Raw genomic sequence first — 24903 nt, forward strand, 5'->3', positions numbered from 1 at the left:
CAGCCCAGAGAGCAGTAGGAATTAACTCTTCCATCAAGACAACTTAAATGCAGTTTTAACATAATTTAAAAATAGCTAGTCAGTCTTCCTCACTGCTCCCCCATAATTGTTCTCAATTCAGGGTGTGTTTTTTTATATTTTTGCATGCAGTCTGGAGAGAAACAGCAGGTCTCCTCTGTAGATAGGATTGGACATAGATGATTATTAAAGCACTACTAAATATTTTAACATAAACCATATTTTACAAAAAAAAATCAGGAACAATCTTTTGGAAGAAACAAAGCTGATCCCAAGTGCAGGATGACACTCCATTTTTTCTTATTCCAATCTGGCTTTACACTTAAAACTTTTCCCTTTGTTTTAACATTCTAGAAAATGTTCAGTTTTTTCATACCTACATGGCTTCTGAATTAGTGTTGCATTTTCTGTTTTCTTCTGAAGTAAAGCTTTGATCAGCTAAGGTGATGCTCCATCACTGGAAGTGTTCAAGGTCAGGCTGAACAGGGCTTTGAGCAACATGATATGGAAGGTGCCCCTGCCCATGCAGAGGGGTTGAATTAGATGTTCTTTAAAGGCTCCTTCTCACCAAACCATTCTATAACAATATAAAGTACATGACACATCTGTTTTACAATACAAGATAATTGTCTGTGTTTAAATGAGCAGTTCAAGTTCTGCTTTCTTTGACTTGTATGCTTTCCACCAGTTTGGTTTTGGTACTGTTGGCCTGATTTCTTTAAAATGAAAACAGTCTTGGATTGAAATGAAAAGCTGAGAAGTGCTTTGCTCTGTCTTTATGTTCCCCTTCATTAGGGACATCTATCAGAAACTATACCTGGTTGTCTAGTATGTTCTATTTCCTTTTCTGGACTTAAACAGAGTGTGTTAATGTGCTGTCTGAGAAAACAAACAGAAATACAGAGCCAAGGGGCCCCACTCAGTTTCTGTCTCCAGCAGGACAGTTTTGGCTTACTTAATGTTGCTCAAACAGCTAAAAACTGAAATCTTATGTATTATGCATACAAGTAGTTAATTTTTAAGATGGTAGAAATTGCTTAAATAAGGACCGGATTTCATAGGAACTTAATGGCACTGTAGTGACACAGATTTTTTTCTCTGTTATTTCACTGAAAAAATGTTTGCAGGAATTTTGCCCTGTAGGAATAGGAAAGAAGGATACCAAGAATTTTGTAACTAACTAGAATTTAGTAAAATAAATTTTTCTTTCTCTTTAATAATGAATTAATAATACCTGCAGAAAAAATTTCAAAATTAACAATTTTGTAAAGTATATCTAAAATATATGACATTGTATATGGCACCTAGTATACAGCAGTTACATTCTTATTTTGAATACTTTACAAGGCATTGTAATCTATGCAGTTTTGATAGGAATGAACATCTTTTTCTGAAGAGCTCAAGTTGTATGAGATGGCTGTAAGATATTGTTTAATAGTACCTGTAGTGGAATCCCTTTCACTTGATTTAAAGGCTTAATATAAGGCTTACTTCAGCAATTACTCTGGTGCCTGGTGCAGAGTGTGTGGCAGTCATTTCAGCCTAAGTGGAGAATTAGTCTGGTTTAAACAGAACATGAGCAAAGGTTCTTTTTGGAGGCATCAGCTTCCACTCTGAAGACTTAGAAATGTGCCTGCTCTTGCTATTCCCCACCTGCTCCATGCATCAATTGCATGGCAAATTTAAGTGTCTCCAAGCAGCAGACTATTGTTCTTTGAGTTAGGGTGTTTGCCTATACCACCTAGAGTCTAGAGATATAATGTAGAACTCTAGGTTGCTTTCACCAAAGGGTGAGCATTGGTCTTCTGCTGAGATATTGGGATCTCAGGCTCTGTTTTAAGGGCTTTGGTTTTAAATTAGCTGCATTGACAAAACCAAACAAATTGACATATTCGGGCCCAGCAGCATCCTGGGTCATTGGTTCAGATACAAGTGAGGCAAACAGGATATCCTTCCTTTTCCATAGCTAGTGCTGTAACTAACATTTCCTTTAAGACCATGGAAGATAACAGAAATAAATATTGCCAGTAGCAGTTTAGGTTCAGTTTCATGAACATCTTCTACTAATGCACACATGAGTCTTCTATAGTAGTTCTTGATAAATCATGTAGCCTCTCGTCTTCTACATACTTAAATCCAAGCAGAATTCTTGGGTATCATTTAGACCTGACTTTTGGAATTGGCTTTTTGGAATTTAAATTAGTAGTTTCTTCAAAAATTGTAATTTTTCTTCATTATGGAAAAATAGCAGTGTCTTCTTAGGGTACAGATATCACCAATATTATCTGCAACTAAGACTGCAGAACCAAGTAAACCAAATGATCAATGAAAGAGAAATAATTCAAACCTTCCTCAAACAGTCAAACAAAGATCTGTAATTTTATCATTCTATGATTTTATTTAAAATTTCAGAAATAGGTTATTTTCCATTAATATACTCTCCCCCCCTTCCCAATCTCCCATGGAACACCTCTTAATTTGTCATTGCATTCTTGCATTTGAGGGGAGTTATGTGTCTGCAGATCTCAGGTGTTTGCTTCTGGGGAATCCACTTCAGATGTTCTAATTTGCTTCTTTCCCCCTCTTTATTATTAAGCAGTACAGAATTTGAAAAATATAAAAGTTAAAACCTAAGGTATCATTTCTATCACTGAGGTTACTTCTCAGACCACAGAAGAGTTTCTCTTTTGACTCAAGTAGCCTCTTGAGGGATGCAGCTTAATCACATTGGTTTATTACTGTCTTCTTTACTAACTCTTTGTTAGTGCAGCTGATTGTTCTCAGTAGACTTCTGTTGATTCTCTAATTTCTAGCAAAAGCTCAAAATCAATTCAGTCTATATAAAGAATGTAATATAGTTTTTGTGGAGCTCATAGGGATGAGCTTCATAGTCGTTTCTGTTCCAAAACATTTTAATACCTACAGGAAGTTTTAATTTTTTATCTTGATTCTGTATTATCACAAAGAATATTTGAGGTTAAAAAATGAGATCACATAATAGAAAGAATCTGTGTTGGTGAGTCATTTAGATTAAGGAAAGCTAACCGTGTTGCTCAAAGTACTGTTTTTCTGCCTGATGATCTGCATATTGGGTTGGTCTCTGTCTATGACTCTCCTCTTACATAACTATCTTAGAAATATTGGTTTAAAAAATGCATTTTCAAGAAGCATCTCGCCAGTAGATTAGAAAAGCTGTTCAGGTTTAGTAAATCAAGAAAATTTAGAATTGTAGTGACAATTTTTTTTTTTTTTTTATTAAAAAAATACGAAGTTCTAACCCTTTGGTAGGCTGAAGTAGATTATAAAATGTCACTTATTCCTAGGTCTTAGTGTATTCTGCCTTGACCTATAATATTTTTGTTCAAGAAAAGGATTCAGCAGGCAGTCGGTATTTTCAGTTCTTAAAAAGTAATTTCCAGCTGTGCATTCTAAGCATAATAGGGTGTGATAGAAGGGAAGCAATACCAATACCCTATGAGAGTGTTAAGGATTTGCCTTTATGTTCATGAACCTATATAAAGAGGTAGAATTGTCAGAGGGATGAGAGGTAGAGGAATGGTTACGGGACTATAGCTCCCTCCTCTAATTTGCTCCTTGGCTGTGCTGAGGAGTGGCTGGAGCAGCATGTGGTGCTTCTGAGAGGGCGATGCCTTGGTGGCTGCTCCAGCCCTGGCACATGGTGATACAAGATACTTAGGTTCTAATTTGTTTAAAGCACAAGTCTTCCCAAAGGTAACAAAATGTTATATATGTGCTTTTAAAATCTCTTAAGGGAGAGTTGTCAGTTATAAATATATACTCACTAAATCTATTAGAGTTAATACAGTAATAGTTTTACTCCAGAGCTTTAAGGTTAAAGCAGACGGAAAGCTGACACACTTTAAACTGGACCCCAGTCCCCAGAGTCCATGTCAGTTGAGGGGTGAGCCATTGTTTTTGCTTAATTCCTGACAAGAAGACACAAGTACCTTACAGCCCATGTCCCGCTCACCTCTGATCACGACCACAGTGTTATTGACTGACTGTGCATGGCAAGAAATAATTATCACACAAGTGCCTGAAGCAAAATCCTACATTTGCTACTCCCTGTAATTAATAACCTATTGTATTTTTGTTGTATTTCACTTGACAGAGTTTCTTAACTAACTAAAATTGACCAGTTGGAATGTGTGAGTTCCTCTACAATATTTTAAATAAAACAGATAGGAAATGCACAGGCATTCTGGGTATGATCTGGCTGCTGTTGTGTCAGCTGCCTTTCTGCTGGGTTTCATTGTGTTGTTCAAGATAGCAACATCACTCTTGAAAGCACACAAGTGTAGAGATTTCTAATATTGTGTTGTCTGCTTAGATGACAAAAACTATCAAAAGGCACATACCCTACCTGTGTTGCAGCTTCTGCTCTCACATAAGAATGGCAGGAAAACACTTGCAGGTGTTTCTGACATAGACCTGCTGTCCTTATGAAAAGTGCTTTTCTTTTGAAAACTGTAATTGCTAGGGCTTCCTTACTGTTGGAATAGCAACTAGGAGCATCTGTAGAAGTACAGCTAGCCACTGAACCTACAGAAAGGCCCACTGTTTTGAAATGCATCGTCCCAAGACATTTTGTTAGGATTGCAGAAAATTTGGAACAAAGCTGCCAGTTTTAACAGTTTAGCAGGAGGTGGCTGCCAGTCTGAGACACAGATGGAGGTATTTGGAGGAGCCAAAGCAGCATGGTCTTTCTGTTCTTTTCTTAAAACCATCAGAAGGATTAGATTTTTAGCACTTGAAGTGACTTAATTTAGATTTTGAGATAAAACACGGCAGGAAGAAATGGTACCTTTTTTAGTCGTCTTCCTCAGATTTTCTCTGGATTTAGGAGATCATAACCATATTTTAATTTTGTTTTGTTTAAGCAGCCTGGGCTTCCAGAATATGACTTTATGCCACAAGTGAACTACAAGCAGTTCTTGTATCTGTGGTACATGTAAATATTTGGTAGTATTTACCTTTTTTAATCTCACGTTGGCAAGAAACTTCTTCAGAGTTTACTATGGCAGTTGATTGAATTTGTGATAGTGCATTGCTCCTTTAGTTTTTCTGTGCAGCTAGAAGAAAAGGGTCAGAAAACTAGTCTTCACATCCAAGACACTTGCTCATTGAAACTTGTGGGAGTTTAATGTTAGTTTTAATGGGTTCACATGCCTGACCACCTGTAGAGATGCAGCTTAGTCACAGCAAAAAGTTGCAGGGAAATAAGGGGTAAGTGTGGCTGCTGTAGCCCATGTCAAAAGCAGCTCTATAAACACACCAGCACGCAGGGCTTCATGAATAGCCTGTGCTGTCCTGCTGCTTGGCTGACCTTTGACCCCTCTGATCCATTTTTAAACAAACCCATGCAGAGGAAAGCATTTGCATACTGTACTGTTAAGAGAGATGATTTCCTTTATGCCTTACTAAGCTTCATGCAGTATTTCAGCAAGCTTTTTGTTTTCATTTCTTATATGGTATTTTTCTTATGCAGATGCAGGGATGTTCTCTACATAGCTGTGAAATGATTCATTTGGAATTTTGTGTTCAGTTGTGAACATGTGATTGCTAAAACTAATCTGAGAATTAGATTAGTTTATTGTGAATAAACAAAAATAATTGGCTACGAAAGTGAAAGGTTATTTGGCAAAGATTTAAAAGTTCAGTTAGCCTAGTTAAAATGTTTAAGTCTGTGCTTTAATAAACTTACTGTGAGGACTAAAAGGAAGATAACTTTATTAGGAAGTCATAGAGGGCTGTTTATAAATGGAAATAGTGGAACATCATCTTATGAAGGAAGTATCTGATACTGTGTGAAATGCCTTGGCTATTATTTTGTTAGTTTTATTTGATCTTTCAAAAAAAGCAGGGGAAAACCTGCTTGATTAAGCAAAATGTTGAAAACTCTGTAAATGAGAGTAGTCCTGCATTGCCTTAGAGATAAGCAGTAGTGTAAAGGCCTAGGCTACCTAGTCATTGGGAATTGTGTTGACTTAAATCCAGAAAAATAAAAAAGGAGGGAAAAAAAGCCATTGAAAAAAGTTGAATTTGAATAGATTTTATTGCTGCAGTTGCCAGTCGAGCCCAGTAATCTGTAGCTACCCTATTGATGGTGGTTTCCATGTTAGTAATAAATTTTGTGATGATTCTGTGATTAAAAAGGAAAAGACTGTATTCTTTTCTTCTCTTGCCATTCTTTTGTGTTTGATCCCAGATGTTTAGAAGTGCCATTTAAATATTTGAAGTATAATTTGAACCTTTTAATGCATCTTTAATTTCAGATCTTAGAGCAAATTTTGCTTATTTGAACATCTGGTTGGAGAAGTTTAATGATCTAGTTAATTCTTTGGGACAAGGATATGACTTCTTGCCCCTTTTTGGCCTGTGATTTTGATTCTGCAGCTCCTAGAACTCATGTTTTGCACTTCTCTGGCAGCCTCTGGGTCTAGAGAAGTTGAAGTAAATTCAGTGTATTCAATATCTAGGTTTTCTTGAGTAATAATCCTTTGATTTTCAGTTTTTGTGGTATAAGACATTATTTTGATGTATTGTATTGTCAAGTGTTGTACACAAAAATGTCCCTTGGAACTGACTGTAACTCTGAAATGTTTTAACATGCTTAAAATGTTCCATTATCCTGTGTCGTGCTTATCAATGTTTTGTTGCTTTTATAGATTATCTTTCTCAAGGGATAGATCTATCTGGAATTGAAGTAATTGAAAATGACCTGCTTTTTATTGCAAGAGCTCGTCTTGAGGTGGAAAACCAGGCTAAAAGGTTGCTTGAACAAGGTGTGGAGACTCAGGTAAAATACACTTTGTTCTTTACTTCCTTTCAAAAATGACGTGTACAAGAACTTGAGCTTGATTTCTTTTGCTTTGTGTAGCACTGTCCAGTGTAAATTAAACAAGAGAAAGTCTTATGTGAGAAATTCTTACGTGTGACAATATTCAAAGAAATTGACAGAACTGGTCTTGTGCAATATTTACAGGAATAAAATTTTGCCGGATTTGATCCTGAAATTTGGAAGAAAGTAGGTGCTGCTTTGAAGACTTTAAACACTGTCATAAAAGCTTGGTGCATTAAATACCATATACAGCTTTGCCCATGTTGTTGAGCTTTATAGAGAAATATGAAAAACGCAGTTTCTTAAGACTGTAGGAAGATTTCTACATTTTAGCTGTGCAAAAATATATTGAAAAGATTTGTGTTAAAACTTTAAAGAGCTGCTTAAAGTTCGAGGTAAATATTCACTGTAGGGAAATAAGAATGAATATGCATAATTACATTCTTTCATATTAAATGTAATTATCTACATTTTTGTAACTTGGCTACGTCTATTAACTGTTTGCAGTATCTTTAGTGCTATTTTCTTGCCTTTGTAAAATTGTCCTGGGTTGCAGTGTATTCCATTACCGTCCTCATGAGCTGTTGAAATCAGGTGGGGCAGTGTTTCCTTGCCTCCTCCCCCCAGACTATCTTTCTGTTAATGGCCCATCATTGTCCTGCCGCATGACTCAGAGATAACTCCCTCCGGACTATCTTCTGTTAATGAGCCTCATCAACACTTGGCCTCATGACTCATTACCCCATTGTGAGATGCTCCACCCAGAGGGAGGAACCAAGCATCCCATCGTGGATATAATCTGAGACTGAACACCAGAGACAATCCATCCCACTGGATTTCCAGAGGACAGGAGCCACATAACCACCACTGGACCTTCTGAGGAGGAGCAGACCCTTTTTTCTACAGGATCGCCACTTCGGGAGGACTGCAGCCATCATTCTACCAGACTGCTACCACCACCCTGACTAACAGGGTGCCAGGTTGTATCCTAACTCTGTCAGTTTAACCCAGTGTTATCCCCTTTTATTGTTTTTTTCTTTCCCCTTCCTTTTATTTCCCTATTAAATTGTTATTCTGACTTGGTGTCTCCCACTAGTTTGTTTTCAAACTAGTACATAATTTGGCGCCCAATGTGCAGCACACTGCTGAGAAAAGTCAGAATACAATTTTGTATTGTGGAAGCCACTTACTCACTATGATGTTCAACATGCTTACATGGGTCTTGTACCTAGCTCTCTATATTTTTCCGCACATGGGGAACTATCTGCTGATTGTAATGCTCCTCTGTAGACCAGGGTATGGTATAAAATTTGCTCTATTAGTCTGTTATGCCTACTGCATGATAACCTCCGAGACAATGAACATAATTCGGAATATACACTCAACTTTGTCTGCTTGTCCTACTTTAGGCTGCTACATCTGGGACCTCAACAATCATACCCAGCCCCTGGGGGGAGGATTAAAGAATGCTTTTTTCCAGCCTTTCAGATTGGACACAGCAGTTTTTGAAAATATTGAGTTCCCTGTGGATGTTAAGGATGGCATAATCTTGTCAGTTCTTTTCTCTTTTTTCTCTATGACCTGCACTGTGTACACCATGCTTAGGATCAGAGCTATGGCACAGCATCCTCAGGATGAGAGGAAAAAAAGGAGCCGAGCAACAAGCACAATGTCTACACAGATTGTCGCAAAGAAGAAAGGAACCAAAAGCATAGTGACAGCATCCATGTCCACGCAGACTGACACAGAGGAGAAAGAACCCAGACACAAGACCACAGCGTCCACGTCCACGCAGACTGACACAGAGGAGGAAAAAACCAAAGGAGCTGTAAGCATCTCCACACAAACTGTCACTGAACCAGAACAGCCTAAACCGATTGCAGTTGCCCCCGTTCAGAAGAAGAAATCAAAAAGCAAATCAGTCCGCATAGTGACTGACGAGGATGCAGCAGGACCTTTGCACCCAGCAGAAGAGGCAGAGCCAGAGATCATCACTCCGTCACTATCCCTGGGTGAGCTGCGAGACCTGCGGAGGGAATTCACCCCCCAGACGAACGAGTCTATCCTGACCTGGCTGCTCCGCATCTGGGACGCTGCAGCCAATGACACCATTCTGGACGGAAGTGAGGCCAGGCAACTGGGATCTCTGTCCCGGGATGTGGTCATTGACCAGGGGATCGGGAGAACCCAAGAAACCCTCAGCCTCTGGCGGCGACTGCTTACAAGTGTAAGGGACAGGTACCTTTGTAAAGAAGACCTCCAGGTGCACCAAGGAAAATGGAGCACAACGGAACAAGGTATCCGGTGCCTGAGAGAATTTGCTGTGCTGGAGATCATTTTCTCAGAAGACGAGAGATTTCCTAAGAGCCCAGATGGTGCCCAGTGCACATCACAGATGTGGTTGAGGTTCGCACGCCTTGGACCAGAGATATACTCCCGATACCTGGCAACGCTGCAATGGAGGGAAGGTGAGGACAGGGTGGGCGTCTTGGTGAACAAGCTGAGGATTTACGAGGACACCATCACAGCCCCGTTTTGCACTCATGTCTCATCTGTGGAAACAAGGCTGGCTGAGCAAGTCCGGAGCTTGATCGAAGAAGGCCATCAGAAACTGAAAAAGGAACTTAAGGAAGAGATTTACCACATCCCTCCAGAACCAACAAGAGTCTCTGCCATTAGGAGCTGGCGTCCCCCAACCAGGGAGACAGGATACACCCCACGAGGTAATCTCTGGTTTTTCCTTCAGGAACATGGAGAAGACATGAGTAAGTGGGATGGAAAACCCACCTCCTCCTTAGCAGCTGGGGTACGTGAACTAAAAAGAGGGGCAACCACCACAAGAAGTGCATCTAGAGTCAACGCCGCTCCGGTCTCTCGCGCACAGAACTCCAGACGGCATAGGAATGATAACATGACCGATCCTCTTGAAGGGACCTCAGGAGCATATTCACCGGAAGGGAGCAACATGTACCATGATCAGGAATAGAGGGGCCCTGCCTCTAGCCAGGTAGAGGAAAGGGATAATCGGGTGTTTTGGACTGTGTAGATCCGATGGCCTGGCACATCTGACCCACAAAAATACACGGCTTTGGTTGACACCGGCACTCAATGTACTCTGATGCCATCAAGGTATGTGGGAGCAGAACCCATTTCTATTTCTGGGGTGACAGGAGGATCCCAGCAGCTGACTGTACTGGAAGCTGAAGTGAGTTTAACTGGGAACAAGTGGCAGAAACACCCCATCGTCACTGGCCCAGAGGCCCCATGCATCCTCGGCATAGACTATCTCAGAAATGGATATTTCAAGGACCCAAAAGGACATCGTTGGGCTTTTGGGATAGCTGCTGTGGAAACAGAAGATATCAGTCAACTGAGTACATTGCCTGGCCTCTCAGATGACCACTCTGCCGTGGGACTGCTAAGAGTTGAAGAACAACAGGTGCCAATTGCCACAGCAACAGTGCACCGTCGGCAATACCGCACCGACAGAGACTCTGTGGTTCCCGTCCATGAGATGATTCGTAAACTGGAGAGCCAAGGGGTGGTCAGCAAGGCCCATTCACCTTTCAACAGCCCTATATGGCCAGTGCGTAAGTCCAGCGGAGAATGGAGACTGACGGTGGATTACCATGGCCTGAATGAGGTCACGCTACCATTGAGTGCCGCTGTGCCGGACATGTTGGAACTTCAGTACGAGCTAGAGTCCAAAGCAGCGAAGTGGTAGTCCACTATTGACATTGCCAATGCCTTCTTCTCCATTCCTTTGGCAGCAGAATGCAGGCCCCAGTTTGCTTTCACCTGGAGGGGTGTGCAATACACCTGGAACCGACTGCCCCAGGGGTGGAAGCACAGTCCCACCATCTGCCATGGACTGATCCAGACTGCACTGGAAAAAGGTGAGGCCCCAGAACATCTGCAATACATTGACGACATCATCGTGTGGGGAAACACAGCAAAGGAAGTATTTGAGAAAGGAGAGAAAATCATCCAGATTCTCCTGGAAGCCGGCTTTGCCATCAAAAGGAGCAAAATCAAGGGACCTGCCCGAGAGATCCAGTTCCTGGGAGTAAACTGGCAAGATGGACGATGTCAGATTCCCACCGAGGTCATCAATAAGATCACTGCGATGTCTCCACCGACCAGCAAGAAGGAAACACAAGCTTTCCTAGGCGCCATAGGTTTCTGGAGGATGCACATTCCTGAGTACAGCCAGATCGTGAGCCCTCTCTACCTGGTTACCCGCAAGAAGAATGATTTCCACTGGGGCCCCGAACAGCAGCAAGCCTTTGCCCAGATCAAGCAGGAAATCGCTCATGCGGTAGCCCTTGGCCCAGTCAGGACAGGACCAGAGGTGAAGAACGTGCTCTACTCTGCAGCCGGGAACAATGGTCTGTCCTGGAGCCTCTGGCAGAAGGTGCCTGGTGAGACTCGTGGCCAATCACTGGGATTCTGGAGCCAAAGCTACAGAGAGTCTGAAGCCAACTACACTCCCACAGAGAAGGAAATCTTGGCAGCCTATGAAGGAGTCCAAGCTGCCTCAGAGGTAATCGGCACTGAAGCACAGTCGCTTCTGGCACCTCGACTACCGGTGCTGGGTTGGATGTTCAAGGGAAAGGTTCCTTCCACGCATCACGCCACCGACACCACATGGAGCAAATGGATTGCTCTCATCACACAGCATGCCCATATTGGAAACCCAAATCGCCCTGGGATTCTAGAAATTATAACAAACTGGCCTGAAGGTGAGACTTTTGGATTATCTTCTGAAGAAGAGGAAGAGCAAGTGACTCGTGCTGAGGAAGCCCCACCATATAATGAGCTACCGGAGACTGAAAGACGTTATGCCCTCTTCACTGACGGTTCCTGCCGAATTGTAGGTGCTAACCGGAAGTGGAAAGCTGCAGTATGGAGCCCCACACGACAAGTTGCACAAGCTACCGAGGGACAAGGTGGATCGAGTCAGGTTGCAGAGCTTAAAGCCGTCCAGCTAGCTTTGGATATTGCTGAACGAGAGAAGTGGCTGAGACTCTATCTCTACACTGACTCGTGGATGGTAGCTAATGCTCTGTGGGGATGGCTGGTTCGCTGGAGAAAAGCCAACTGGCAGCGCAGAGGGAAACCCATCTGGGCCGCTGAGATTTGGCAGGACATCGCCGCCCGAGTAGAGAAGCTGACCGTGAAGGTTCGACACGTGGATGCGCACGTACCCAAGAGTCGGGCTAATGAAGAACATTGCAACAACGAGCAGGTGGATCAAGCTGCCAAGGTGAAAGTATCACAGGTGGATCTGGACTGGCAGCACAAGGGAGAATTATTCCTAGCTCGTTGGGCCCATGATGCCTCTGGCCATCAGGGGAGAGATGCAACATACCGATGGGCCCGTGACCGAGGGGTGGACCTTTCCATGGACAGCATCTCCCAGGTCATCCACAGTTGTGAGACCTGTGCTGCAATCAAACAGGCCAAGCGGGTGAAGCCTCTGTGGTATGGTGGACGATGGTCAAAGTACAGGTATGGGGAAGCCTGGCAAGTTGATTACATCAACCTTCCCCAAACCCGCCAAGGCAAGCGCTACGTGTTGACCATGGTTGAAGCAACCACTGGATGGCTGGAGACCTACCCTGTGCCTCATGCTACAGCCCGGAACACCATTCTGGGCCTGGAAAAGCAAGTCCTGTGGAGACATGGCACCCCTGACAGGACCGAGTCAGACAACGGGACTCATTTTAAGAACAGCCTCATCAACACCTGGGCCAGAGAACACAGTATTGAATGGATATATCATATTCCTTATCATGCACCAGCTGCCGGAAAAGTTGAACGCTGCAATGGACTACTTAAAACCACCCTAAAGGCACTTGGTGGGGGGACCTTCAAAAATTGGGAAGCGAACTTAGCAAAGGCCACCTGGATGGTCAATACCCAAGGGTCCATCAATCGAGCTGGTCCCGCTGAGTCTGAACCCTTGCACACAGTGGATGGAGATAGAGTCCCTGTGGTAGACCTGAGAGGTATTTTAGGAAAGACTGTTTGGATTAATCCCACCTCAGGCAAAGGCAAACCCATCCGTGGGATTGTCTTTGCTCAAGGACGTGGTTGCACTTGGTGGGTAATGCAAAAAGATGGGGAAACCCGTTGTGTACCACAAGGAGACCTAATCTTAGGTGAGAACTGTGTGTAGGGTTTAATTGTATATATATATATGTATGTGTGTGTAGAGTTTAAAGAAGGTATTAATTTGGGATGATGTAGATGGTAATAGAATAAGGGGTGGATAATGTCCTGGGTTGCAGTGTATTCTATTACCATCCTCATGAGCTGTTGAAATCAGGTGGGGCAGTGTTTCCTTGCCTCCTCCCCCCAGACTATCTTTCTGTTAATGGCCCATCATTGTCCTGCCGCATGACTCAGAGATAACTCCCTCTGGACTATCTTCTGTTAATGAGCCTCATCAACACTTGGCCTCATGACTCATTACCCCATTGTGAGATGCTCCACCCAGAGGGAGGAACCAAGCATCCCATCGTGGATATAATCTGAGACTGAACACCAGAGACAATCCATCCCACTGGATTTCCAGAGGACAGGAGCTACATAGCCACCACTGGACCTTCTGAGGAGGAGCAGACCCTTTTTTCTACAGGATCGCCACTTCGGGAGGACTGCAGCCATCATTCTACCAGACTGCTACCACCACCCTGACTAACAGGGTGCCAGGTTGTATCCTAACTCTGTCAGTTTAACCCAGTGTTATCCCCTTTTATTGTTTTTTTCTTTCCCCTTCCTTTTATTTCCCTATTAAATTGTTATTCTGACTTGGTGTCTCCCACTAGTTTGTTTTCAAACTAGTACAAAAATTCAATGTTCTTTTGTCTATACTTTTTAATGTTCTTTAATAACCAAAGTATTTTAAATCTCTATTGCTAGACTAAGAGGAGAAATCTGGTACAAGTTTCTATCAAATTTGGATCTTAAATTAGAGAACAAAGAGGCTTAGAACAAGATATTTTTATAATTAAACTTCTCTGTAAGTTTAACTTTATAGTTAAACTTCTCTGTAAGTCAGTATAGCATTTGTTTATACTATTGAAGATTGACATGAAAATAGAACGTATACAGAATAGGAAACCTATTGAGTAAATTGGCTTGATTAAACAATTGAGGATTAAAATTATCAGTGTGTCTCAAACTTTTACTCAGACCTATCATTTCCACTATTTTTCTGCAGTAAGAAGTCATGGTTGTGGTAAATACCTTTGACTATTTGCTGGTAACAAAGTGGTAGGTAAAAAACCACCCCATTTTTCACTTGATTACTATTCCAGTGTTGAAACTTCTGGCTATTTGAGCATGTTGCCAAGCTGTGATTGCACTTTCTGCAAGCTGTGAAGCTTATAGATTATTTAATAAAGATTGACTGAAGATAGGGCCTAAGAAAAAAAAAGCAAGTGGACATTTATTTTAAATGTAGCAAAAGTCTTCATCAGTGTGAACTCCTTCTAGTTTTTCATGTCAGATTTGACCTTCTCTGATAATTTTCTCTTCATATTAAGTCCTAAAATGGAACTGACAAAGAAACCCGGGGGAAATCAATCCCACTCCACCTGAAAAATAGACAGATTTATTAGGTGTTCCAGGCTGTCGCCAGGTAATCAAGAGATTATTAAAGTATATGCCTGTTGTGCTTTAGCCAGGGGCCTGTTTCCAACAAATGGAAGAGTGTTTAGAAGAATATTATTAGTGCTTAGTCATACCAGAAATGGGGATGTTTTCATGAGGAGGTGTTGGGTTATGCAGCACAGGTTTGTTGTTGGATATGATTTGTGAATTTAATATTGAGAACAATAGTTTGCTTTAGAAAATACGCCTGCAGGCATTGCCCAAGAAATCTAGAATTTGAGATGTGACTAGTGAATAGTAGGTCTTTGATTCCTATTACTGTAGCTATGTGTTTTATTGACAAGCTGATTTACATCTATACCTTCCAACCCCTGAGATTTCCCTTAAGAAGACATGGGACCTTCATCCTTTCTCCTGCATTAGGTACTACAGAATTCCTCAGATGAACTGTCTTCCTGCTAGTGTATATTCTGGTAGCTGTCTGTCCCTTTGAGAATAGTGCATCTGTATTTATCCAGGTGGTTCTTCAGTTATCTGATATTCATATTTGCAAATGCAGTTTTAGTTTCCACCCTTGTTTTCATCTGCTGTGTAAATAATACATGAGATCAGTTGCCTACGTAAGAGTGAGCTGTATTTCTATATTTCATCTAGCACTTTTCAACAATGCCTTAAGAGGAAAATTAGCCTTATGTCTCCATTTTAGAGTATTTCAATGTCCATCTGGAAGAGAAGCAGGAAGCAGAAATACATTTAAAAAGTAAAACTGGAAGTATCTATTTTTAAACAAAAGTCTTTAGAATTTGGTGAATGTCTTCTCTAGAATTCAGCCTTTTTTTTTCAGAGACGCTGCTAGAAGTTACTCTGACAAAAAGAATGGAGCTAAAGAGTCTAAATTGCTCCTTTTAACATTTTCATATATCCCCTTTGTTTCTGAAAGAGAATATTTTTGTTAGTTTGATTGTTTATTTAATGATGTATAAGTCACATGCTAATGAGCTGTGCACAGATTCCCCCAAATAACGTCCAGCAGTAGCACACGAAAACAGATACTTACACCTAAGTAATATATTGTCTTTTTCTCTTCAGTGTAATTCATGTTTTTGTGGCATGTCCACACTGTGATGTTTGTGTATTTCTCAGAAAAAATGAAATCTCTTCCCCCTTTGGAAGTGTGGCATTAGCCACTGACTGCTTTAGAAGTGAAGCCTTTCACTCCTGTTCCTGGTAGAATCTTAAAGCTGCCATCTGGGTATAAACTGGAAGTGTCTGTCAGTGTGTCTAGACTTAACAGGCTCTCATAGAGCTGCCAACCACACTTGTCTTCCTAATCCTTTTAGAAAGAGTAAGCTCTCTTTGCTATTGTTGACAAAAGTAATACCAATAATAGCAAACCTGACCACACAGGGGTACCAGTGGCTACAGGCAGGATTTTTATTGTCTTCTGTGCTTTGTTAGGCACTCCTAGTGTACATAGCACAGATTGATGGTCTTTCGTGACCCACAGAACAATTTAAAGAAAATGGATTCTACCCCATCTTTACTTTCTAGTCCTAAACTGTTGCTGCCTGCTTCGAGGTCGCCCTTTCCCCTCCCTGAGACTGGTCAGACCAGTCAAGACTTGCCCCTGCCATGTGCTCTGAACCTCTTTGTTCTAATGCGGGGCAAAACCAAAAGTAACTCAGATGCTGGAGCAGTGTCTGATTGGCCGGTCACCCCGGCTCCGCCCCCTGTCTGCCTCTTTCCATTCTCGTGAATAAAAGAGAGAGCTCAGAGTGGGCCCACCGTCTTTGGCTCAGCTCCCTTCTGCGAGTAACTGCTGTGTATCTCTGTCTCGATTGAAAGCACCTGATTGCAGGACTAAGGCCTAAGCCAAGAGCTGCATTTCTACCTCTTTGCTTCTGCTGGTGGTATCAGCTTTGCAGTTACCATTTTGCCACTTTTAGAGCTACTGAAATGCTGGATTGCCCGTGCTACCTCTCTAGGCTGCTCGAGGCTTTCTAAGACATTGAACCACGAGCCTAGCCGGTAAAAAAGCTGTGAGTATAACCACACTAAACTCTTTGCTAGCTTTCCTTCATACTGTAAGCAGGCTAATGGCAAATAGCTTAGGATGCAGGAAGGACTGCTTTAGCAGAGATGCATCAAGAACTTGATTAAAAGCCACCCTTCTAGCAGAAGGGACAGCAATGTTTTCTGCTTTAAAAATTTAAAAGTAGATATATATGCATCTTGCAACCACCTGAAACATCCCCAGCATTTCTTTTGCTCCCACGATGAACCCTAGGCTGAAGAATCTAGATTTGCTCTTGGTACCATGTCACCCCTGTTTTCAACAGCAATATTGTGTAAGAATAATAAGAAATAACTGGGGAAGAGAGGAATTCAGTAAGATTACCATAGCTCAATTCCAGGTAGAACAGTTTTTCCAGACACAGTGTTGTGGCTGCTATACTTAAAAATGAGAAAACTTCTCTGCAACTTAGCTCATGCTTCAAACCCTTTCTCCTGTAATATTGCCTTGCTTGGTGTGGGTCTTAGAGCCAGGGATGACCAAGCTTAGTTCCACCTGGTAATGACAACGTTGGTAGCTTTAGGAGCCAGGCCATGTGTGCGCCGAAAAGAGCTTCATTTCCATCTCCTTCATCCTCTGAAATGGTAACCTTAGTTCTGAGCTAGATTCAGTGCTTTAAACACCAGCATTGGGTCTCTGTGTAAGAAGGATGGATTTTTGCATGGGTGAAATATGTTAGGAATCTATGTTCTTGCTTGTGGCTTTATTGATACAAACTGTAATAATTAGGATATAGGTTGTGAGGTATCAATGGTATCATTAAAGATTGATTAAAATATAAATATCCATTTAGGTCTAGCAGGATGTGGTGTGGAAATGAGAGCCGAATTCAGATTTCCCTGGGTTTGGACTTTAAACAGTTTGTCCTTCTGTGTGTTACAGAAACATTCTGTATCTTTGACCACATACTAAAAATTTTCATTCTTTGTCTCCTGGAGGAATCTGTACATGTCTGACTAGTTGGGCATTTTTTAGGTTTTAGAGAAATTATGTGATGGTTTTTATCCAGTTTCCCTTATAGGAGGTGTGGACAAACCTACCTGCCTAGCATGGACCTGGAGAGAGTCAAAATCACTGATAATTCTTTGAAATTGTTCTGGTGATCATATAGTGAAGTGTCCTGATCATGTTAGAGAAAGAAAAAAATAGGTGTAAGCCCAATAAGTATCCTTTGTTAAATTGTGTGTGCAGGTTTTTTTAAAATACATAGATTTATGTTTTTGCAAAATGAAGAGCTTTGCTAATTATAACCTCACAGAATAAAGAAGAGGAGGGGAAAAACTGCACAGAAATAAATCCTAAAACTCTACTTCTGACACGTATTCAAATGCTGGATTTGTATACACAGGATAAATAGGTAAACAGTATGCTCTGAACAAAATTTTCTCAGTTATTCACAGTGTAACATCTTTATACTGTTGTTATTTTGAACAAATTTGGGGGCATTTTGAGTTTTCATATTGTAACTCATTAAGAAGAATTTGTTTTGTGAATTGTTCTGTTTTGCATTCTTTTTCATGCTGAACCTTTCAGTTGTTGTCTCTGGAACAAGTACAGCTTTTCTTTACATTAAAAAATTATTAACTAGATGTATATGCATAAGTGTTCTTGACTAATGCTATTTAGTGCCTGAGAAAAGTGATGGGAGGATGAAGTGTCTGCATAATTAACCAGTTGTCTGGAGGTGATTATTCAGGAGTTGCTCAATTTATCTCAGTTCAGGGTTCCCTAAGCTAGGTGCTTGTGTAGTACGTCTTGCAGTGGTGTTGTGAAATTGGTGAAATTAATCTGAGATCTCTCATAGACCAGCATTTAATCTCTTGTCAAGGATCTCTAATAGGTCTTGTTTCTTATCCCCAAGGGATTGGAGGGGAAAGTACGTACATAATTGACCAGTTTTCCAGACACAGTCATCAGGAAGTTGCATAATTTATTTCATTTCAGGGCCCTCTGAGCTGAGTGTTTATCTACCACAGTTTGCAGGGTTATGGCAAGATTGGTGAAATTATTCTTAAATCATTCATAGGTCAGTGTTCAATCTAATGTCAAGGATCTTAAGCAATACATGCACTTATTATCCCGTGGCAGCATTTTCCTGTCATGCAAATGCACTTCAAGGTGTTTGAGATATTCAGATATTAAGAATGGTTGGCATTGGGCTCCATTTTCCACTTTTTGATGAAACATGGAAAAATATAATAGTGTTTCATTTTCTAATTGCTTCTAATTATTACTGCCAGAAGTGTGGATGGCTTTTGGAGCGTGCCTGTATGGGCGGGATCCTGTGATCCTGAGTTTCCCAGTTACTTTCAATCTTGCCTACTTTAGCAAGAGGATGTGTTGCACTTTTTTCTAGATTACTTCATGATATTTTAACACTTCGATTTAAATCAAAAATGCCTGCTGTTTTTTGCTGGTTTAGTGTCATCTTCAGATGAACGCTTCATTGTGAAGTGGACTGTGCAAGTGCATGAATATGCTTTCTAAAGTTGTCAGCTTTGTGGAGATGTGCTTGACTGTAGAACAAAGTTTAAGGTTGTAGCAGGATGTCACATTGTGTGCCCCATGGTTGTGTAGGGGCTTCTAATGTACAGCTTTAGTTCATTTAGCTTAGAATCTGTTACATTACCCACACTGATGTACTGTGCTAGTCAGAAGCACAGTTTTAGTTTCCAAATGTTTTTGCCTGCCATTTGCTGCTTTTACATATTAGCTATCATATTTTGTCATACGTTTTAAGTAATATAAGCCCTTATGCACTTCAGCATGCAGTGGGATTGATCGCTGTTACGTAGATGTACATAACTGCATAGGGGTGCATAATTACGAAATGATCGTTAGAATAGCAAATAAAGTAGAAAAAAAGAGAGAAAAGAACTCTTCTGATTTGGCTCGTAGCCATTCATCTTTTTATCCATATACTGTTGGTTACCCTCAGGAAAAGCCTGGAATAACTAGAATTGGAATGCTACCAGAGAGTATGCTTTTTTGAAGTAAAAAAGTAATAATTGCTTTTTTCTTTTTTTTCTTTTTCTTTTTATTCTGACATTTAGTTCTATCTTGAAAGCTAGTAGTTGGAATTTAACCTTGTTACTGTCAAAAATTTAACCAATGTAGTACACTTTAGGCAGTAGTTGTTATATTTCCTTGTTATACCACCATCCTGATTCCCTGCAGGAGATCCTGATGGAAACTAGACTGAGGCACTTACTTTGTAATTTTTTTTTGTAAAGTGATTGACTACAGTATGATATAGAAATAGAAGGCATTTCTGATTATTCAGTTTGAAGTCAATTATTTGAATCTAGAGTAAGAAGACTGAAGTATTATCTGCAAAGAGGAAAATTTGAACCTGCTTGCTACTTTTGGCATAAGATGAGGGTGGTAGCTATAGTTGACTTTAAATCATCTAGTTTTGTTTAGTGAAAATGGAGTATGAAATCCAAAGCTTTTTATTTAAATTCATGTTAACCACCCATTTTGCTGCTTCTTCTAATTCTAATGTAGACAGAGAAGACTTATTCCAACACGTTATAGCTGTCATATTGGCTTTTGTTGTGAAAGATCACAATGGCATTTCAGTCTGTTTAATTAAAATCCTACTAACTTTCACTGTTTCATTTCTTTCTTTTACAGTCGCTCTGTATACATATGGAGAGTTTTCGTTTAATGTGTTCAAATGTCTTCACAAGTTTTATTCTAGCCTAACCTTTAAGTTTCTTTGTCATAGAAATATAGTCATGTTGCATTATTCAATTTTATTTTTCATCTTCAGTCTTATGGTTATGGTTTTCATGATCTTGTTAGCTTGCTAAATCAGATTCCTTCATCTGGCCATCTGGTGCATGGCACTACTGAAGGAGTTTTCTATAAATCTAAATTATTTTTTCCTTGATCTATTCTATTAAGATGTGATACAGCCACGTATGGCTCATCTAACAATCAAAAAATATCTCCCAAGTATATATTAGTTATATCCTACATCTGAACGGTAAACTTCATGGGGATTAACCAAACCTTATAAAATTTTCCCTTTACTATTCTGGTCTAAAAGGAGTTTGTTTTATCTTAAAGTATGATCTAATGGAACTGAAGTGTTAACCATGCTTCAGTAATTCAAAATCACCAAGCTAAACACTAAGCATGAATTTATACCTCTGAACTATGGATTAAAATAAACCACAGATTTCTCGGCAACATAATCGGCTGATACTGATATAACCTAGAATATCCTTTCAGTTTCCATAGGAACAGATGATAGAATGTTTTGAATCTTGGAATAGCTAAAATGAATGTCTGACTTCAGTATAGTTCACTTCTACTTTGCAGTTTGCAACCTCTGCATGTAAGGGCTAGAAGTGTGCATTAAAAAAGGATGGTGGAATATTCGCCTAACACATACTGAAGTGGTTTTAGGAGCAGTAGTAACAACAATAACAAAAAATAGTATTAAAAATAAAAATAAGGTGTTTCTATGCATAATTCTTCAGGTGTTAGATCTGTATTTTATTTTACAGCTGCAAAAGGTTTTTTCAATTCCATAGGAAAAAAAGATCCATTAATTATTCCTTTATGTTAATGGCTCATTAAATGTTTTACGACAACAAAAAAATCAGTCTTGTTGGCCATCTCTAAATTTCATCTCCAGCCATTGTTTCGTCTCACTGTGTTACACTGTATAGGTGTATTTTCTGATTGGAATCATTTGTAGAACACAAAAAACCTTCGTGTAGCCAGAAAGAAAGATCAGCAAAATTTAAACAGAATATGTAGTGTGTTATTTAGGTGACTATAGCAAAAGATAATTATGGAAGAACAGTCAAGGAAACATGCCAGCTATAGTTGTACCTGTTTTATCAGATATTTGACGTCGCTTTAACAGGTCATGTTGCTAAATCAGAGGAGATATGCTTTGAGTGTAAAAACATTAGCAATATTTAAAAGAGATATCTCTTTGAGATAAATGGATATGTAACTCCAGTATTGATGTAGAGGGGAAAATACGGAGATCTTGTTAACAAACCATTGGGAATCTGAGTGCCCATAACCTGAAGCATCGTGCATGCAGGTAGAAATTATAGTGTGTGGCTGATTGTTCAGTCACTTGGGCTCTTTTCATTTTTTGTATGTCATTTAAGGTACAACATGTTCTGCATTTAAGATACTTGATATTTAAGCATTTTGTATGTGGAAATTAGGATAGTTCTGAAAGCAAAAAACAAAAAAGAAAAAAAGAGAGAAGCCAAATGGGGAAGAAGTAACAAGTTAACTTGTGATAGTTTCTCTATTCAGTGAAACAGGATTTTGAGAGAATGGAGCTGCACTGTGCTAGTATAGTTCAAATAGTACATTTTTTCAAGTATCTGTATTCCAAGACTATTTTCAACTACCATTAATATAGAAGACTCATGAGAGCTGTAGTTGTTGGAACATATGGGCAAGTTTAATAGCAACATTTTGAAAATAGCAGGATTTTTAAATAAAAGTAATATCTAGGGCTTTCCTGCTCAGTATTAGAATATTGTTTGCTGTTGTAAATGTGTGGAGGACCCTGTGTCACATGTTACTTTCTGAGTATTGATCCTTTTTAATTAATGCCTCTGGTTCGCAATTTTGCAGCATCCTTTAGAAAATTCCTCACAAAGTGTGTAGTAGGTGTTTTAGGCAGGTATTAGCAAACCTCATTCCACAGTGGGCAAAGACTGAGAAGTTCTGAATGACAAAAGGTGAACAGGAAGGTTCCTAACACTTTTGAGTTTGCAAGTTTCTATGCTTTAATGATTAGGCAACACTGGCCCTTTTTAGGAATACTGACCTTGTTTCATGAAAATGCTTTTTCCCCCATATGAAAATAACGTTTTTTTTCTTAAATCCTGTAAGCTTCTATTTTTTCACCCAGTAATATTGTCAACTGTAATTGTTCATTTTTTGAAATATTTTCGGGTCAAGTAGAAAAAGCATTGTTAAATGAAGGTAGATTTTAGTTCTTTAATTTATGTTCAGCAGAAAGTTTTCAGGTGTGGAGGTGGGCACAGGGGACTCACTAATTTTGCATGGAAGGACCCCTTGCCTTCCTTCGCCACCTTTCCCAGTCAGCAGCTCTTGCTGGTCTGCCTTCCCAGCTCTGGGCTGTCCCATGGCTGTGCAGCTGTGCAGCAGTCTCACTGGCATTTCACTCCACAGCCCATTCTGGTCAATTCCTGCAGTATTCAGGATCAGATTCAGGCCTTATAAAATTAAAGATTTTTATGTACCAGATATTGAAGTTATAAAGTCTGTTAGGAGACTAAACAAAATGGGTAAGTTTCCCTTTAGTGATGAGGCAGTATGGGGAGATACTGTGTTACAATGTATTAGGAGCTTTGGTTTTGTAAAACCTTCAAATTCAATTAGTTTGCAGTTAAAGAATGCTTTTTTCTGTCCTTTGGATTTTTTTTTTCTTTAAATCATATTAAAGCAGAGAACTGAGATATGAAGCTGTCATTGTTTGCCAGATTTGGATTGCCTATCTCCATTGGGGTGGTGGCAATGGCAGCAGCTTCCTCCGCAGTACCCAGGTGCATACGTGTCTGTGGTTAGGGCACACACTCCTCCCCTCCTCCATCCTTCAGCTGGATACCATTACACTGCCATTTCCCTAGGCTTCAAAATGCCTTCTAAAGCATCCAAATTAATAAGAAGTCCTCTCACACTGGACATCTTGCTGTATTACCTCTGTTAATTTCCAATCTGTGACCCCGGGTGAGCCCACCAGCTGCCTTCTGAGAGCCCTATATTTGTATCTGAGAGCCCTGTACTTATATCTGAAATGCTCCTGCGGATCAGCCCGTGGCCCAGGCAAGCGCGGCTGAACCGGGAACTGCCACCTCCTTTGCTGTTAGTGTTCCCTGCAGCTGCTGGAGGAGGTGTTGGCTCAGGGCTTGGGTGGCTTGGCCGAAGGCATGATATTTCTTGTTGATCATCTGTTAGCACTCCTTACTATTAATTGTACGTCTGCTGGACACATGTTCCACAGAGTAGTTTGCAAAGCAGACAGCCCCGGTGAGATGTTATCAACAGCAAATGGAGCATGAAACATTCCCTTTTCCCTTCCGTCTGTGGCAGGTAGTACACCGTGGTGTAAGGAATTCATAATTAGTTGATATGAGGCACAGACTCAAATGTACTGCCTTTAAGCAAATATTGAAAACAGAGGAAAGCAAGAGACTGCATTTTGAGGAGAAACCTGCTTGGACAGACACATGCATAGTTAATTAGTCTTCAATAATTCATGTAATATTAATGTGAAGCATATAGTAATACAAGTGTTTAGTAAAATGGTTTTGGCTGAAATTTTAATACCTAATTGGGAGTTGTTGCCTTTTATTTTATCTCTATTAAAATTCTTGGGGAAAAGGTAGAATTAGCTTAAGTAAATTATTTAATATTACTACAACTATGTGTGTTATACATATTTAACTGAAAATAGTTTAGTCACTTAAAGTCACTAAGCTTCTTTAACTAAAAACCGTGTCTGATTTTGCACAATAATTTTGTGCCATGACCTCTTTCAGCGCTTTTCCCAGAGAATCCATCACTATCTAAACTGTCATTTTTTCCTTTACTGTTTTTCTTATGACAGGGTACTGCTGTATGTTTGTTAGTCTGATTTTTTAAAAAAAAAAGCTGCAACAAATACAAAGACAGCTGCATAAAATACAGATTAATGTTAAAAAAACAGCAAAAAAAGGGAGACAGTATTGCTGCTCAGTTTTCTAGGTTTCATAACAGTTTATATGTTAGTGATACTTTATTAAAATGATGAAGTTAAATCTGTATCTTTCTAACTTGACCCTGTTTCATAATGCCATAAAATTCCTCAAGTTTTCATTTGATGGACTTTGAAAAATTTTGGTAGCAACAAGCTCTTTAACCAATGTGGTATTTCTTTGGGTACAATAAAGTAAAGATTGTTTGAAAAATTACTTGACTAATAAGTAATTTACATCTTGAAGCAGGCCCAGCACTGCTGCTGGGTAAACATGTTGGAACTGCGAAAGAAAGGAAAGCATAGTCATCTTTGGAGACATGTCATGCCAGAAATCCAGATGTGCAGGTCCACCTCATTTGTTTTTCAGAGCTGTAGTTTTGCCCCATACGCAATGTACTTTCCAGAATGAAAGGCTTGTAAAAGAGGAGGGAGCGATGAAGTCCTCTGTGAATACTCTTGGGGAAACGGGACAGCTCGGCAAGTACCTGGACTTATATTTTTAGAAGCCCACATTTTAGGGTAACAGAGATAACATAGTAGCAAAAATAGTCATGAGAGCGTTTTGTCTAATCTAGGCAG

The 24903-nt window shown here is 40.1% G+C and overlaps 1 protein-coding gene across 2 annotated transcripts in view; it reads left to right on the forward strand.

Moving 5' to 3' along the window:
• Positions 1–24903, forward strand: part of COG5 (component of oligomeric golgi complex 5) — a 185334-nt gene that overhangs the window by 68506 nt on the left and 91925 nt on the right. For both annotated transcript variants that reach the window (XM_032106060.1, XM_032106059.1), the window contains exon 7: positions 6708–6838. In XM_032106060.1, the coding sequence (XP_031961951.1) occupies positions 6708–6838 (131 nt within the window). The remainder of the gene's footprint in view (positions 1–6707; positions 6839–24903) is intronic.

This window comes from Corvus moneduloides, chromosome 4 (genome assembly GCF_009650955.1).
Source record: "Corvus moneduloides isolate bCorMon1 chromosome 4, bCorMon1.pri, whole genome shotgun sequence".
Lineage (NCBI taxonomy): Eukaryota > Metazoa > Chordata > Aves > Passeriformes > Corvidae > Corvus > Corvus moneduloides.